Source organism: Cryptomeria japonica, chromosome 4 (genome assembly GCF_030272615.1).
Source record: "Cryptomeria japonica chromosome 4, Sugi_1.0, whole genome shotgun sequence".
In the NCBI taxonomy this organism is placed as follows: Eukaryota; Viridiplantae; Streptophyta; class Pinopsida; order Cupressales; family Cupressaceae; genus Cryptomeria; species Cryptomeria japonica.
Genome location: NC_081408.1, coordinates 1,138,097 through 1,156,009, shown reverse-complemented (window position 1 = coordinate 1,156,009; position 17,913 = coordinate 1,138,097). Strand labels below are relative to the sequence as shown.

The following is a 17,913-nucleotide window of genomic DNA, read 5'->3' as shown; positions in this document are numbered from 1 at the left end:
TAACCAATGCACTTGTAAGTATTGATTTATTTTATCAAATAGATTTTAATAGATTTTAGTTTTAAATATATTTTTAATAGATTTTACTTTTACAATATCCAATCACAATTTATTCAAGAATTTTCATTGGATTTGGATTTGGATGTGATACTATTGCAAATTAAATGAGTGGTTGACAATGTGAGAGGTATGAATAAAGAAGGTATAAAAACTTCCTTAAGGAATAGTTACCTATGGCACGTAATAATAGATTTGATATTTTCAATTGAATTAAATTTAGGATAAAAAGGTAAAAATAAAATTAGGGACACATTGTTATCCATGATTAGAGGGAATATAAGATAAGTTTACTCCTTGATCTTCTAATATTACAAATCTTCAAGATTAGTATGTGGAACTACTTGTATTGAAAGAATGTGAGAATCAATACCATTAAATAACAAGATTACTATTACCTTTATTATTTTTTAGTCATATGGTATTATGCACATAATTTCACAATAATTCATAACTTCTGTAACATAATTATGTATGACATATCTAACTTGGAAGTCATGGTTTGCATTTGTGTGAGAGTGCGTCTTCTAGAACTTCCACCTTATCGATCCATGCTTTCCTTTCCATCTCCATCGCCCACTTCAAATTGTCCCACTTAAATCTTCAATTAATTCCATAATTTCTAATATGTTATTACCACTCATTTCCATGCTTTAAATACAAAGACACTTACCCTTTGGATGTCTTCATTACAAGGTTCATTTTGTCTATGAGATTTGGGAGCACAGTGTCCCTTTTTAATGTAATCCAGCACCTGATTAGTTGTATCTGTCTATTATCATCATGCATCATATAATAAATACTTAGTTAATTAGTATAAATATTTAAACATTTAAATGATTATCAAATTTAAGATAAAAAAAAATTATCACATTCACCTCTTATTACCATCATAGAATACCTATTCACATTAACAAAACATTTATGTCTTCAATGTATTAGGTGAGAAATAGAAGTCAAGATATTATATGCATCTATAGATGGCCATTGACATACCTGCAAGATAGGCATTGTGGACATAACCGTTGTATTCCTGACTGGTATGCTCTCCAGTGAAATACACTGCCCCAACTGGTGCCTGACATCAATTAATAAAATGTTTTCTTAGTAATAATAAGTGTTTCCTTCTTCCAAAGACCATTTTGAGAGATGTGTGAACAATTTTAAAGTTGATTTAGATGACGGACCTGTTATCTCGAAAAGTCGTGTACGGATGCTCCTATAGGCCAGTTGGAATAAGTTCCCTTGTAGAACCGATCTTGACCCCATCTGGGAATCAAAATCGCTTCCATTTCAGGAATGTGATTGCCAAACATCTTTCTGAGAATTGACATTATTTCGGCTTTGGTTTCCTTGTCAGGCTGGTGTTCTATCCTCCGGGCTTCATCGTCTGTAACTGTCACCATTAGCAGATTTCCTTCCGGGTATTCATTTTCCAAATGTTGAAAAACAGGGGAAGGTAATTTTAAGAAATGCATTCAATCTAAACAAAGGGTTTCCACTGCTTGAAATGAGAAAATAGGTGATCACACCTGCCAAAAATTGTAGTAACCTCTTTTCTCATGAGCATACATGAAGAACTCAGTGCCAGGTCCATTGGGCCAGAACTTGGAGGGGAACTTCATGAAGATCTTGCAGTAAATCACCAAATCCCACTTGTATATTGCCATGAGTTTCCAAAGCTGCACATACATATTCAGGATCCTCGTTGATCATGAATTTCTTTCATACATTGTCGATTAAGTTAAATAAAAACTTCAGAAAATTTTAATAACTTATGGACATTGATTTTTCAAATTACAATCCACAATCTATCATAGTTTTACAAAAAGCTTTTACCATGTTGTAAACAAACAAATCTACCCACAGGCAAGTCAGGTTTTAATTCGATGAGTTTTGTTTGAAGAACCCCCACACTGACTGATACAATGGCGTTCTCTGCGGTATAAACTGTACCGTCCTCTGTTCAAACCTTCACACCCTTGTCTGTCTGTGTATTCAATTTTTCTAACAACCTGCACCATAGTTTGTATTGTAAAATTTTCTAACCGGCACAGTATGGATCTAGCAAGAAGAGAAGAGCAAAACTTGCAGAAGAAAAATCAGAAGAACAAATGAAAGCAATAAAACCATTTTCATTATTACAAATTTGTATGATTACAAATGATATATAGATCACAGGAGCAGAAATTATGCATGAGATGCATGAAATTTCTGAAGATGTAGATCAGTTAAACTGAAATAATGAGGTAGATTGAGTTTAAAACTCTTTAGTTAGCTTACATTCACAATGCATATGCAACGCCTGTTCTCCATGAATCATGGGCAGAACAGAAAGTTAACTGTGCGCTAACACTCCCCCTTAAGTTTAACTAAGGAGAGATATGGATCCAGGCAACAAAGCCTGATCAGAAACCCAATTACAAAGAAGAAAGGAGAAAACCCAATTGAGAAAAACTCCTAACCATTATTCTAACTATAGAAGAAAGCTGCAATTGCCGATGAAAAAGAACTGCAAATGAATCCACACTGGAACAGGATTGTACAAAATCATAGAAACCACTGCATGAGTACCTCTGGGATACTTTGAAAATCAGTTGTACATATTTTGCATTGCTCACATGGATGAACAGACAAGTACACGGTCTCTAAATACAGAAACTGATCATCTAAAGACAGGAAGATATGAATCTGCAGAAATGTGCTCCAAGCTGAAGAACTTCAAAATGTCCTCTGATTAGGATGATGCCATTGTTTATCCATTGCTCAATAATGTCCAACTAGAAAGAAACTATGGAAGCACACGAGGATGCAACTCTGGAATCTTATGTAGTCAGAAACCCTGCTAGAAAGAATCTCTAGGAGCAAACAAAGTTGCAACATTGGAATCTCATGTAGATAGGAATTTAGAACAAAAGAATACCTTTGACTGTCAATAGGAGGAAGAGAGCATAGCAACTTTAATCTTCTATTTTATTCAGGAAACTTATTGAAAGAAACCTATACTAAATGCATTAAGCAAAACCCTCATATAAACTTTCTAAAAGTTCTTTTTTTTTTTTACAAAGCCCCAATTTTTTCAAATCTTTGTCATGCAGTGCTTGCAAAGCACGTACAAGTTTTAAAGAATCAATATAGGGAAAAAACACATGGAGCATGCAAAAATTAGGGAAAGAATATGCATGCATCTAGAAACAGAGATCTACATCAGCTTCCATGGTGATGGTAATCTTCATAAATCTGACAGCAAATAATTGTTGTGCTCCTTCCTTCTAGCTCTAGGCTCTGATACCATGTAAAATTTTCTAACCTGCACAGTATGGATCTAGCAAGAAGAGAAGAGCAAAACTTGCAGAAGAAAAATCAGAAGAACAAATGAAAGCAATAAAACCATTTTCATTATTACAAATTTGTATGATTATAAATGATAAATAGATCACAGGAGCAGAAATTATGCATGAGATGCATGAAATTTCTGAAAATGTAGATCAGTTAAACTGAAATAATGAGGTAGATTGAGTTTAAAACTCTTTAGTTAGCTTACATTCACAATGCATATGCAACACCTGTTCTCCATAAATCATGGGCAGAACAGAAAGTTAACTGTGCGCTAACATGTATGAGTTTTCCACAGTCTAGATTGTTGAGTATGATCTAAAAGACTAAAACATCAAATAAAGAACAATAGACAGCTAAAGAAAAAAAACTTACATACAAATTTTCCACAATCTAGATCATTAAATATGATCCAAAACATCAAATAAAGAACAATACACAGCTTAAACCAAAAACAAAAACTTGTATACACAACTTGCACCATAGTTTAGATGTGTTGAAAAATCCTTGCTTTCATTTTTGAAAGCTCGGAAAAGGGCCAAACCTTGTTGAGCTTCAGACGTGGGTTTGAAATAGATCCATTAGCAGAGTGGAGAAATTCCTGGGCTATCCTATGAACAATGTATTCGTAACCTCGACTGTCTGCAATAAAATACTCATCTTCTCCAAATTCCTCGAAAGTAGGATTGGGCTCCACATTCTTCAAGCTTGTCACTCTCGGAGGCTCTAGACATCCGGAGTCCAGACCCAAACTTAACATTAGTAACTTATTTCCATAATACCTAGTCAAAATGCTACCAATCTCAAATGGCTTATAAAGTTATACACGACGCACGGTGATGATACCTGCAATTTCAAAGTCGTACAAGAAGAAATCGATAGCCATCTCCAACGGTGTGATGGGAACACTATATGAAAACAATAAAAAACATCAATTAGATCTAAGATCAGTGAAAGAGTAAGGCTCAGAATGAACAACAGCGAAGAGCAACCAGACCATACTGTCCAAAGGTCCTCTGTGAAGCCAAAATAGAAATGTCTTCCCCTCCGCTCTTTTGCAACAATGTGGACAGATTTGAACTGAAATCAGATGATATTGAAGCTAACTTTTAAGGGCGCGCCACAGCAGACTGAGGCAGAATATCTCCCCTACACATCAGTAAACATTTTTAATGATTGAATAGAGATTGATATTTTTTTGATCATGATTATTTTTAGATTAGATTATATGTTAGTTTTGTATCAATATTTTGAATCATATTTTGTAATCTATTGTCAAAAAGATAATCTGTTTTTACACATTTTTAAAATTTCTGATAGCATTCTATTATTCTGATGATGAATCACATGATCTGTTCTAAAATGACGATGCAAAAAATAACACACAATCTAATTTCAAAATGATGATGCAAAAAGTAACACATAATCTAATCTTAAACGATGATATAAAAACTATTACACAATCTAAAACAAAAACAATCACGAACAATTTCTAGATTGTAAAAATTTGATGTTTTAGAAATTTTCTTTTCCAAATATATGTTAGGATGAAAAATCGAATTGAAAAACAGTAGATTAACAGAATTAACAACACACAACACAAACAAAGAGACACACAGATTTATCATGGTTCGGCAATTGCCTACATCCACACTAGAAGTAGGGGAATCACTCTATTATTCACCAATCTGGTTTACATATACACAGTTGCAATCAGCTCCAGCAATTAACCTTCAGAAATGAATTACAATCAGCTCTTAAAGAGCTAGCAAAGAGAATATGAATAGCCAAGAGTTTTGGTGGCAAACAAGGAAGGAATCTGTTGGACTTCAACTTCCAACAATCTCCCACTGAAGGCCAACGAACTGCTGCAACAAGTAGATTCCCCCACTCAGTTCTGCTATCAATTATTGGAAAGGCCGAGAGAAGCTCGGCAGAAATCGAACTTCTCCCACTTAACCACTTTAGTGAGCACATCAGCTGGATTCAGGTCAGTATGAATCTTATCTACATGAAACTTGCCTTCTTCGACCATATGGCAAACATAATGACTATGAACATCAACATGTTTTGACCACGGTTGAGATGTCTGTTGTTTAGTCATAAAAATTGCACTGTTGTTATCACAAAACAAAGCAAAATCTAATTGCTTCAAACCCAACTCATTGAACAAGAGTTGCAACCATACCATCTCTTTTTCTCCCTCAGAAAGAGCTATGTATTATGCTTCCGCGGTTGATTGAGCAACTGTATGTTGCAATTTTGAAGCCCAACTAATCGCTACCCTGGCAAATGTGAAAGCATAACCAAAAGTAGACTTTCTTTTGTCTAAGTCATCGGCAAAATCAGAATCGGTAGACCCTTGCAAAACTGTCTTATTCTTTCCAAACCATAAACAAAAATCAGAAGTACCTTTGAGATACCTACAGATATACTTAACCACCTCCCAATGTGATTTTTCCAAATTAGCCATAAATCTTCTCACCAAACCCACGGCATGAGCAATATCTGGTCGAGTAGATACCATAGCATACATGAGACTTCCAACTGCAAATTTGTATGGAATTTATCCATAAACTCCTTATCTTCTTGTGTTTTAGGACACAATTGAGAAGACAACCGAAAATGAGAGGCTAAAGGTACACAAATAGACTTAGCATCTACCATACCAAATCTGTCCAAGACTTTTTTAATGTAGTCTTGCTAAGATAGCTTGAGTTCTCTCTTTTTTCTATCTCGAAAAATAGTCATTCCTAGGATCTTCTTTGTTGCCCCTAAGTCTTTCATGGAAAATTCCTTTGCTAAATGAGTCTTAAGTTCACTCACAATCCTCATGCTTGTGCCGGCCACTAGCATATCATCCACATAAAGGAGAAGAATGACAAATTCGCCATTAGGAAGCTTCTTGAGTAGATATAAGGATCAGACTCGCTGCGAGTAAACTTGTGGTCAATCATGAACTTGTCAAATTTAAGATACCACTGTCAGGGGGCTTGCTTAAGCCCATACAAACTGCATTTCAATCTACAATAAATGTGTTCCTGCCCCTTTTTAATAAACCCTTCCGGCTGATGCATAAATAGTTCCTCATCAAGGTTACCATGGAGAAAAATCGTCTTCACATCAAGTTGTTCAAGTTCAAGATCCCAAGCTGCAACTAAGCCCAATACTGCTCGGATGGTAGTCATTTTAACTACTGGCAAGAAAATTTGTTTGAAGTCGAGGTCTTGTTGTTGATCATATCCCTTTACAACCAGTCTTGCTCAAAATCTTTTGTGACCATTGGCTTTATCTTTTAGTTTGTATACCCATTTATTTCTTAATGCCTTTCTGTCAGGCGAAAGTGGCACCAAATCCCATGTCTGATTTCTCACTAGTGTGTCCATTTCTTCATACATTGCAGCATGCCAGTTATCATGGTCTACATTTTTACAAGCCTCTTTGTATGTTGCAGGCTCTGTTTGATCAGAGATGAGCAAAGAAGGTTCAGCCTCTTCACAAAACAATAAGTCATAATCAGAAAATTTTGTAGGAGGTCGCCTTTGTCTGGTTGATTTCCTCAATTGACTCTCAGCTGGAGTAGTAGAACCATTATGTGTCCCTTGTTTATGTACATTTACATTGCTTCCACTGTTAATGTCTCTACTAATATCCCTATTTGTTTTCCTATCTACAGGGTATGCGAAAACTTGTGGATTTTTATCCACATTGTGTGCAAGCAATTTGCGAGAAAATGAACCTCTAGAAACATCGTGCTCTGCCTGCAATGACTATTTGTGTAGGGAGCTAGGTTTGCGGGAGGGGGATGCCACATCACCATCAGTAGTTTGGATGCACAATGGTGGTAGAGACCTCGTAGCAGTAGGTGAGTGCAGGGGACGAGGCGGTGCAGAGACTGTAGTGTGAGAGTGGGCGGAGAGCTCACGGGAGGTAGCTTACGCAGAGGGGAAGGACGTTGCAGGGGGTTCACGGGGAGCCTGCAGCGTTGGCAGGTCCTACGAAGAGTGAGGGGAGGCTACAGGGAATCCGAGAGGAGAAGGAGAGGAGACTGGGGGTGCGGAAGCTGCAGGGAGCTCATGGGGTGTGGGGAGGATGAAACACATTGTGCAGGCTAAGGTGGAGTTGAAGACCACTGTGTGGGTTGCCCAACCAATCGGGAATAAAGGGAGCCAAGGTTTCCTACAATATGAGTGGTATTTTGGGGAGAATTCACTCTGTTATGGGGACCCCCATTTTCAAAGTTACAAGAAGACCAAACATTTTCATCACTCTCTTCTTCATTCTCAGATTGAGAATTGTATTCAATAGATGTAGATGTCATAGGAGCTCCCACTGAATGAGAGAGTGGAGGCAGAGCACTGGTAGTCAAATTCTGAAATAGAGACATAGGGACATATTATGTCTCTGATTTATTTGCATCTTGTAGTGGTGGAAAGGAGGTTTCATGAAAGACTACATCTCTGCTACGAACAATCCTTTTGTGAACTGAATCCCACAATCTGAAACCAAACTGCTCTTCTCCATACCCCACAAAGATACATTTCAGCGACTTTGGATCCAATTTCGTTTGCTTTTCTTTGGGTATATGCGAGAAGGCTTCGCATCCAAACACATGAAGATGCGAATATGAAATCCTTTTCCCTTGTCATTCCTCTTCCAGAATACCAGAATCCAATTTAGATGATGGACTTCAGTTGATTAAATATACTGATGTGTTACACGCTTCTGCCCAAAATTCTTTGCCTAAACCTGCATTAGACAACATCCATCGTGCCTTCTCAAGAATTGTTCTATTCATCCTCTTGGCTGCACCGTTTTCTTGAGGAGTGAAAGGGACAACCTTGATTCTTCTAATCCCATTATCAACACAAATATTATCAAATTCATGTGAACAAAATTTCCCACCGTTATTGGTTTGTAAGCATTTAATCCTATGCCCAATCTGGTTTTCAACTAAAGCCTTGAAAATTTTAAATTTTGAAAACACTTCAGATTTCCTAGAAAGCAATTAAATCCATACTTTTCTTGTACAATCATCAAGAAATGTTACAAAATAGTTAGCTCCTTCAATGGAGGTTACCTCGGTCGGTCCAAAAACATCTGAGTATACAAGCTCCAGCGGTGTTGTCTTTGTGTCACGCCCACCTTTCAAAAAATTGGCTCTCTTTTGTTTGCCATAAAGGCAATGTTCACAAAAGGCTAAGTCAACAAGCTTGAGGCTCGGTAGCTGATTTCTTGTATGCATAACATGGAGACCTTTTTTTCTAATGTGCCCAAGTCTTTGATGCCAAAGATCTGCTTTGTTGTCCTCAATCACCATTGCAACTCCCACTTCACCATGAGTCTTAAATATGTATAGGCTTCCCACTTTATTACCATTTGCAATCAGCATGGTGCCATGGGTTACTTTCCATGTATCCGGGAGAAAATTAACATTAAGACCTTAACCAAAGAGCTGTCCAATGGATATCAAATTCCGCTTCAATTTTGGGACATGGCGAACATCTTTGAGCAGCCATGTTTTACCACCTTCTAATGGCAGAAATACATCCCCTTTGCCTGTAATTTCACAAGCTTTGTTATCTCCTAAGAAAACATTGCCAAAATGACCTTCATGGTAGTTAATGAATGCTTCAAGACATGAGGTAGCATGATAGGAGGCACCGGAATCAAGCACCCATGAATCTAGAGTAGTGTTGGTTGTTGAAAGGATTAAAACGCTATCATCTTTATCATAAACTATATTTGCTTCGCTATCCCGCACTCTCTCCTGTGCTCTTTTGAAATTTCTGCAATCCTTTTCACATGACCAGCTTTGCCACAAAACCAACATTCACCATTTCAGTTTCTAGACTTCAATCTCTTTGTTGATTTCGAACATCTATAGTAATTATTTCTGCCTCTATTATCGGTGCTGACCACCGTTAAGGCTTCACCGGATGAAGGTTCATCATTCTTTCTTCTCAAATCCTCGCTGAGAAGAGTAGCTGCTACATCATTAAAAACTAACTTATTTTTACCAGATATAGATGTGATAACTGTTGTTACAACACCATCCTTGCTACCTGGTAAAGAACACAATAATAAAACAGCCTTGCTTTCATCATCTTGTGTCATCCCCACCAAAGTTGCTTGACTAATCAATGTATCGAATTCATTGATGTGGTTTGCCATAGCACAACCTTCCTTCATTTTCAGTTTGTACAAGCTTCATAATAAAAACTTTATTTGCAGTCGATGTCATTTCATACATGGTGGAGAGTCTATCCCATACATCTTTTGTTGTTGCATCACCCGTGACATTGAAGAGAACATTATTGGACAGCGAGAGAAAAATTGTCGCTATCGCCTTCTTGTCCAATTTTTCCCATTCTTCATCAGCCATCCTAGCTGGTTTCTTTGTTTTCCCTTCAAGCGTGAGTGAAAGGTCTTGCTTTATCAGCAAAGACTCCATCTGCACTTTCCATAACCCGAATCTCTGACCGGAGAACTTCTCTATCTTCGATTCTTCCATGATTCTAGAAATTCAAACACCAAAATCTAAACAGCGATCTAACCTCGCTCTGATACCAATTGTTAGGTAGAAAAATCAAATTGAAAAACAGCAGATAAACAGAATTAACAACACACAACACAAACAAAGAGACACACAGATTTATCATGGTTCGGCAATTGCCTACATCCACACTAGAAGCATGGGAATCACTCTATTATTCACCAATCTGGTTTATATATACATAGTTGCAATTAGCTCCAACGATTAACCTTCAAAAATGAATTACAATCAGCTCTTAAAGAGCTAGCAAAGAGAATATGAATAGACAAGAGTTTTGGCGGCAAACAAGGAAGGAGTCTGTTAGACTTCAACTTCCAACAATATACACATGCTTACTCCTGGCCATAGATATTATAACTGAGATTGCTCCAATCGAAAAGAAATTAACCCAACTTGTACTTGTTGGCGAGAGGCCAAATGGGATTCATTTTGGTACCTCCCACGCCCTCCACCCAGTTGGCTCCTTTCTCTACAGTATAACCTGCAATTGACTCCTTGTACATTTTCCCCCCAATTCTATTTGTCACTTCCAGAATTACAAAATCCTTCACTCCATTATCCGACAACGTCTTGGCTACCATTATTCCTGAATTCACGGGAAACAAATCCATTGATACAAGGTTTCCATTTGTGAGAAAGATTCAGTAAAATCAAAACATACCTGACATCCCTGCTCCCACCACTATTATCAACTTAAATACATTATGAAATGAAATTTGGATAAACAATTCTTTTTTCTAAATGAATAAAGAGCGAATATAAAATTCTTCTATATATAAAATGAGGTATTTCATGGTCAACAAAGAAATCAAGTTCAACCAGACTAACATCTAGAATTATGTTCATGTGCCCATAGATTTTTGAAGTGTTTATGAGAATCCATTTTGGACTTCACAATGAGCCCTTATGATGGTAGAAAGCTGGTATGAAACAAATGTTTTACTCTCTAATATTATAAGACAAACTAGTTTATTTCTTTAATTTGATAGCTTGATTTACTTTATGTGGCTATTTCTAGTCCAATAAGTTTTGGAATGCCTACTACTACTTACATATTTTTCATAGAAATTTACTTTCAAAGAAGACTAGAAAATATTGCAATTTAATTACATAATAATAAAATTTATAAGTTCTAGAGAAATGTTCTTGATTCCTAAAAAGATGGCAATGATATGCAAACCAAATAAATACTAAAATATGATAATGGAAGAAGTGTATTTTGATTATAAGAGAACATAACTTTTTCATACTATATATTCTTCAAGATGACAACATCAAGAAGCTTTAATAGAATGATTAGTAAAGTTTTCATAGATGAAAGATGTTAGCTTAAATATTGTCAAATCTATCTAGTTAACTATTCACCTCTTTAGGATTGACCTATTCATGCTTAACTTATGTTTACTTAGCCTATTTTATGTTTTTGTCTCACCTCATGTGGTTGAGACATGTGTCCTTGTCACTTGAGAGACTTAGTGAATTCAAATTTGACACTCACTCACACACTTGTCTAGTGAGCTTAGAAGTGTTCCACCTTTGGAGGGTTAGTCACAATTTGAGTGTACCTTATCTATCTTTCCTATATATGCAAGGTTCCTCATTATATTTACACTCTCTCATTTTATATATGATAGAAATGTTTTTGTGCGCTATTTTGTTTCACTAATGGAGGTTTCATTTTCATTCTTTCGGATTCTAGATTTCTCAAAAATGTTATCAAGTCATAATTTCATGTTTCTTATTGCATCAAGATGATTCTTGCACAAAGCCCTATCATCAGAGTATCACAAAGCCAAAAAACACCATCATGTTTAGAAGGCTCTAATAATGAAAAATACCTTTCATTTTCTCAATTTTGATAATTTTCAACTTTCACATTTGTTTGTTGTTGTACAACCAATTTTAAAAAATAATTTGTTTTCGCAGATGGCCATAGGGTCTTTATTTTTAATTGAATTGTAGAAATATTGTCCTATTTGACCTGTTTGGAAGGTTTCAATTCAGGTTTACAAGCATTTTTTTTTGCCATTTGACCTTTTTTTGAGACACTCTAGTGTTTGCATCATAACCTATAAGTTTTGTTTGGTTTGTGCCTAAGAATTTTTCCATTCTAGGATTTCTTTTTAATTGTCACTCTCTCTAGCATATGAATCATCCATGCTTCCTCACCTGTAGGGGCCTCTAAATATAAAGCTTTCATTATTGTGAATTGGCTATCTCATTGTGCCTTCCTTTTCAAAAACAAAAAAAAAATTGCTGGGTCACAGTACATATGATATTTAAAGCAGCAAATTGAGAAGAATAAATATTTTTGTATACCAAGCATTAGTCATACCATTCAACTATACATTACATCGTTGTATAGTTTTGTTGAGTGTGTTGCTATTACTGTTGCCAGTTTAGCCCCATCACATTGCCACAAACTTTCACCAACAAGTGTATTTACCTCATTAAGCTACCAAAAAGATTATCAATCTTGATCACACGTAACTAGCCTTTACCTCGTTCATATTCTCTATGATTTTGAGATCAATATTTCTCAACCTAAGTTGCATCCATGCCTTTGACTCAACATAAGTTGAGACAATGCTAGAGTATTTACTCATGAGCCTTCACCAACTACAAGTACAGTTTGTATTTAAATTGCCATTTACTATTGTCTTTGTCTTTGTTAAGATGCTAGCAATATCTTTTTTACTTGATCTTCAACAACAAAGGTGAGTTTCTAGAGCTCTCCCCATGTTCCACATCTTTGGGGCTCTTCATAATAGCATTGTTGTTTTGCATTAACTATTGATCGCCCAACATACTTAAACTAGTCCTCAACGAATTCATTGTTATTTGCATGGAATGAGTGTTTGATATAGTAAAACCCTCCATGCATAGAACCTCACATTTAAAATGCTAATAGTCTATATATAATATCTTTTTGTAAACAATTATTTTTATTGTTCTTTGAACAACTAACTACTGGTGGTTCATTAACCTCAAAGATGTAGTTAGTAAATTCTTTACATTATGTATAAAAAAGGATATTTTTTCTAATTTGAAAATGAGGTGTCAATTTTTCAAGAGAAAATAGTTGACAAAAAGTATTTTTTGTATCAATGTTAACAAGTGGTTGGATGACTGGGTTTTCTTCCATCTTAATGTTGTTTATCAACATTTAGTGCACCTCTATTTAAATTAGGTTAATTTTACAAGAAATGATTACTTAATAACTTTTGATTTGTAGATTAAATTGAGCATCTTTTTTTTCAAAAGTTCATATTTCCCATTACCCATGTATTGGACCTATCTGCATTACAAAAGATACTAAGTTATAACATTCCAAATTTGGGGGGCTCTCTAATCACAAAGGGCCATTTGAGTGTTTCTTTCTATTGAGTTGCTAATTTTGTAATCATGTTGAAAATTAGATGTGATAATTATGGAAGTAAACTAAAAATTTTAATTGCTTTTAGAATTTATGAAATACAACAATGATGTAACAAAAAGGCCTCAAATTATTAATTTTTTTCTTTTCAGTGCCTATAAAAAATACTATCTAGTCTCACTCAACCATCTTATGAGACACCATCATATGAGGATAAATGTCACATGGCTTGCATCTCCCATATCACCTATTGCTACATTTGAATCCATTGTTGACTCATCCATGACTTCCAAATGTTATTTGCATTAGAACATTGCTATTGTCTCTTTAAATTTTTCATAAATATTGGGATGCATATTCTACCTAATATATCAACTCTATTTGTAGAGTCCAACCTTATAAATTTGCATGAAATATTTGAGGACATTTGTCCTCCTTTTATATGTCATCTTTGATGAAGCTGCATCACCATTGCTATCTTATTGCTCTTACCTTTTCTATATAAGCTTTTATCATGAAAGATATTCAAACTGTCATGAGTTTAACTTGACTTAGTTGTCATCATTTACATCAACTTATCAAATCCACATTGGTCTAACTATCACCATACATCCATGATCCATGTTACTAAATCTTTTTCAGTACCTAATCCATCATATTAGCATTTGTCACCTCACAACATTATTTTGGAGGTCTTTGAGTATCCATCACGATCATCATTTCAGTCTTTGGATCTTGTGTAGAATTCAAAGACATTTATAGTGATTCCTACATCTCCCTATTAAGAATAGGAGGTCAAATTCAAAGACATTTGTAGTGATTCCTACATCTTCCTATTAAGAATAGGAGGTCATCTTGCACATATTTGTGGTGTTGTTTCCTCCTAACAAAAGAAATATTGTTCTACATTCATGGATCATCTTCAACATCTAGTGTTGAGAATCTACCAACACTGAAGGAATAATTTTGAGGGGAGGCTACATTATTTATCTTCTTTTATTAGTTTGGTGAGGAATTATTTCCTCATATGGAGTTCATTACTTCACATTTTTTGTGGTATCTTATGAACTTATCTTCTTTCTCCACTATGGGGGGCTGGAGGGGAAGGTGGATTCTATGCATTATGTTAGATGTAGTCCTCGGGGGTTCATCGTGAGTTCTTTATATCGCTTCTCTTCTTCACACTTATACATTTAATTTCATGCATCATTTCTCTTTTGGAGAGGATTTTTGTTCCCACTAGGTTTTCTCCTTTTTCTTCACTTTATGAGAAATTTGTAAATGAGTGCCTAACATGCCCTAGTAGTCAAAACTCATCACATTGCATACATTACTCCCTAAGTTTCACTTAAGGGAAATTTATAACTTGTTTTTCACTATACTTGCGACATAAGTAGAATAGATGTCTTGATAATGATCTCCTTTTTAATCATTTATGTAGATTTATCTAAGGTGGGTATGCTAGTCATAACTCTATTTAAACTAAATAATTGCCGTGGTGAAGTTTGCAAAATAATGTCATGGTGAAAACTCTAACCTAAGAAGTTGAAGTTTCAATCTCAAACATTAAGGGAGAAATTGGCTTTACTAGAGTTTTTGGTTTTTTTTGCATTCTTTGGTTTTTCTTTATCATTCAATCTTGCATCATACAACATTTACTACAAGAGATTTAGTTTTTAATGACCTCAACCAACTTCAACCTAGAAGTTGGTGTTGTTATTGGTGGTTTGACATCTGTGAGCAATGGCTCCTCCAAAAATGTGACTTTAAAATTTGTGCCAAGAGTATTTTATGAGGTATGCCTTATGAGGTACCCCCTAAAAGCATGCTACAGAATTGGGTTTCCAAGTCATGGGCCCCTCATGGGATCCATCTTACTGGGGTCCAAAACCTCACCAAAGGGTTTTTTCTTTTTTTCTTTTTCTTAAGTCAACCATGTTCAAGTTATTTTTTAGCATGACCCGTGGTATATTTGATCATCTCTGGTCCTTGTTCTAGAGACTACTCTATCTCTAATGATAATAAATTCTATGTGCATGTTTGCAATGAGTTCTTGGGTCTTCCTTTGCCATGTTGTCATTTTCTCCTAGCTATTTCTTCCTCTCTTGGGAAGGTCATTTGTGTCGAGGCCAATAGTTTTTTATCATGTTCAACCCCAAAAATGGGCCTATGTTGAAGTAGACATGTATCTCATGACCTCAAAGACATGATCAATATTCAAATTCAAGGCATTTGTCAGACTTAGAATGTTCTCTAGATCTACATTTACCAAATGTGTGCTTCTAATGTCAATCCTCAAAGTATAAATCAGGAATTATCTGATAGTTGTGTCAAGGGTTAAGACCCCTCCGAAGTTTCTTGACCCTCTATGTGCTCCTGAGGTTTCTAAACTGAAGATAAATCAACTATGGTGACTCACAAGGTAAATTTTGTCTCGTCTAGCAGTGTGTAAAGAAACTCCTAGAGCCTGATCTGCTATGTAGTCGCAACATGTTGGTTCAAATCCTTCTTCAAAGGTGAAAGATAGTGCCCTTTTTTTCGACACTAAGGTTCCTCTTCAACTAAAGTTTGTGTGAATGCCTTAACTGACCTTGGTTCTCTCTTCTCAGCTGCAAAGTTTGTGCCACTCCCACAACCCTTCTAGGCATGGTATGCCTAGTTTCCAAAAGGCTTCAAACTTCTTGCAAAATTATTACTCTTCTTTAAAGGGTGAGGATGAATTTCAGCCATGAATTTTCCCACAAAATGTATGACGTCTTGCTAACCTCACTAGGATGTTTTATGTGGAGGATAGTAGACAAAATTATTGTGGTATTGATGTATCTTCAAGAATTATTAATTGCTTCTTTCATGCTTTATGTAGTATGTCAGATTATTTGACTAGCTATCCTAGTTTTTTTCTCCAATCACGAGGCTAGTTGAAGAGGGGTTGTCACGTTTCTTGCACCATGGTGGCTTTTTTGTGTGATGATAATGGGTCCAATCCTACGTAGTGGCTTGTCTAGATCCTCATGACAGTCGATAATCATTATTTTGGGACCATTAATGCTTATGTTTCCTATAATGTTGTTGAGAGATCCAAAACCAGTTTTTTTTAAATAGTTCTTTGTTGAGTCACCAAACCATGCTAGCCCACATTCATAGGGTTTGGAACCTGGAATGTTGTCCTACTTAGCAAACCAAGTGGATAGCTTGGTGGAATTATGCTATCCAATGCATGCCACACATTCTTTGCATTTATAGTTATCAAAGCGCCACTTTTCACCTATAGTCCTATGAGGCTACCACCTCAAATCTTCGATGTGCCATGGGGGCACTCTCTGCAAACCTCTTCTCTCCTAGTTTGCAAGTTTGTGTGGCTCAACTTTGTCAATAAAATAAAATTGTTGATAATCATGCAGCTATAGGGGCTAAGATCAAGGCCAAAATGCACTAGCTTAAAGTGGGTGACCAACTTTTTTAAGGCATTTTTTCTAGCTCTTCATGCTCATCACTCCTTACCATGCATAAAAACTAAGGCAATATGGTGCTCTCTAAGCTATTGGGTATTCTCCAATCTTTTGTTTGCCATTATGAAAAAATTTTCACTGCCAGGAGATCTCTCTTGAGCAAGATCATGCTCTTCAATATTGCCTCTAGGTTGTCCTAAATAGGCTTTCTGAGGTTCAATACTCTTTTTGCGAATGATTGCTCTCCATTAACCATTTAATAGAGGCTATCAATTCTGTGGTAAGACAAATTGCAAAGATATGATGATTTTCCCTGTGAAATCTATAGTAAAATAATGCACTCAAAATTTTAGTCCAAAATAATATAAAACTAAAATAAGTATCAATCTACATATATATACTTTAAACATGAATATGTGTGTGTGTGCACGCATGTGCGTGTGTGCGTATTTAAAGTAGAGTGACATTATGCAAAAATATATATATATATCTAATGAACTTAACATCTTTACCAATAAAAAATCATGGATTTATTTTAAATTTAACTTGACATCTGAAAACATTATTATATATTAAAATATATTTATCAGAATGAGAGAAGAATATTGATCTAAATTAAGATTTTTATTTTATTTTTCATTTAAATATTTGGGATTACTTCTTTGCATACGCGTCTAGCAGAGCAGTCGCAGTTACAACATCTAACAGACTTCGTCTATCATTTATCCTTTGATGGATTGAATTTCCACCCTGTTCCAAAGCTCCATTTTCACACAAGTTGAGAGGGTGCTGCCAAACTTTGAGGAGTTTATCTTTATACCTGCCAATCACAGTTGAAAGTTTGTAAATCTTTTTGGCAAACGCATTGTGTGCATATCCTGCAATCAAAGCATTCCATGAAACCACATTCCTTTGAGGCATGGCTCAAAAAGTTCACATGCCTTACCTATGCTTCCACATTTTGCACAAATGTCTACCCACGTATTTCCGACTGTAATATCTGACGATAATCCCCCTTCTATTATAGTTCGATGGATATCCATACCCTATTTCAAAGCTCTCATTGTCGTTGCATATAAAACAATTATGGGGTTAGTATTTGAAGTAGAAATGTTTTATGCAATCACATGCATCTACTC

General features: G+C 35.6%; 1 protein-coding gene across 1 annotated transcript; it reads right to left on the bottom strand.

Annotated features, from left to right (window-relative positions):
* Nucleotides 1-947: 947 nt before the first annotated feature.
* On the bottom strand, nucleotides 948-17,695 carry LOC131030424 (polyamine oxidase 7). The gene is given in 12 exon segments (XM_059218608.1): nucleotides 948-958; nucleotides 1,054-1,135; nucleotides 1,245-1,512; nucleotides 1,603-1,739; nucleotides 1,925-2,050; nucleotides 2,052-2,072; nucleotides 3,938-4,119; nucleotides 4,240-4,301; nucleotides 4,396-4,542; nucleotides 10,286-10,535; nucleotides 10,611-10,641; nucleotides 17,471-17,695. Coding segments are annotated over 12 exon segments (1,542 nt in total).
* Nucleotides 17,696-17,913: the final 218 nt, after the last annotated feature.